Source organism: Fulmarus glacialis, unplaced genomic scaffold (genome assembly GCF_000690835.1).
Source record: "Fulmarus glacialis isolate BGI_N327 unplaced genomic scaffold, ASM69083v1 scaffold33773, whole genome shotgun sequence".
In the NCBI taxonomy this organism is placed as follows: domain Eukaryota; kingdom Metazoa; phylum Chordata; class Aves; order Procellariiformes; family Procellariidae; genus Fulmarus; species Fulmarus glacialis.
In genome coordinates, this window is record NW_009202879.1 from 1,723 (window position 1) to 1,978 (window position 256).

General features: G+C 71.1%; 1 protein-coding gene across 1 annotated transcript in view; it reads right to left on the bottom strand.

Moving 5' to 3' along the window:
* LOC104074371 (active breakpoint cluster region-related protein-like) overlaps positions 1 to 168 on the bottom strand; it is a gene marked incomplete at both ends in the record, with an annotated part of 1,754 nt that extends 1,586 nt beyond the window's left edge. Inside the window, one exon of the mRNA XM_009574457.1 lies at positions 105 to 168. Within this exon, the coding sequence (XP_009572752.1) occupies positions 105 to 168 (64 nt within the window). The remainder of the gene's footprint in view (positions 1 to 104) is intronic.
* Between the last annotated feature and the right edge of the window lie 88 nt (positions 169 to 256).

The window sequence follows — 256 nt, forward strand, 5'->3', positions numbered from 1 at the left end:
AGCCCAGCCCTGGCCCGCCCCCTCTGCGTTGCATGGGGGCACGGCACAGCCCCGGAGAAGGGGCTGCCATCAAGGCGAGGGGCTGTGTGTCCCCGCGGCCCCGCTTACCCCGTTCATCTCAATCACGTCCATGTGCCAGTTCTTTGTCTGCACGGCCTGCGGGTCCAGCTGCGGGGAGAGATGGTGTGTGAGCTCCGCGGGGACGCAGCCCCATGCCAGCCCTATGCCAGCCCCGCTGCCGCCCCAGCCCGGCGGC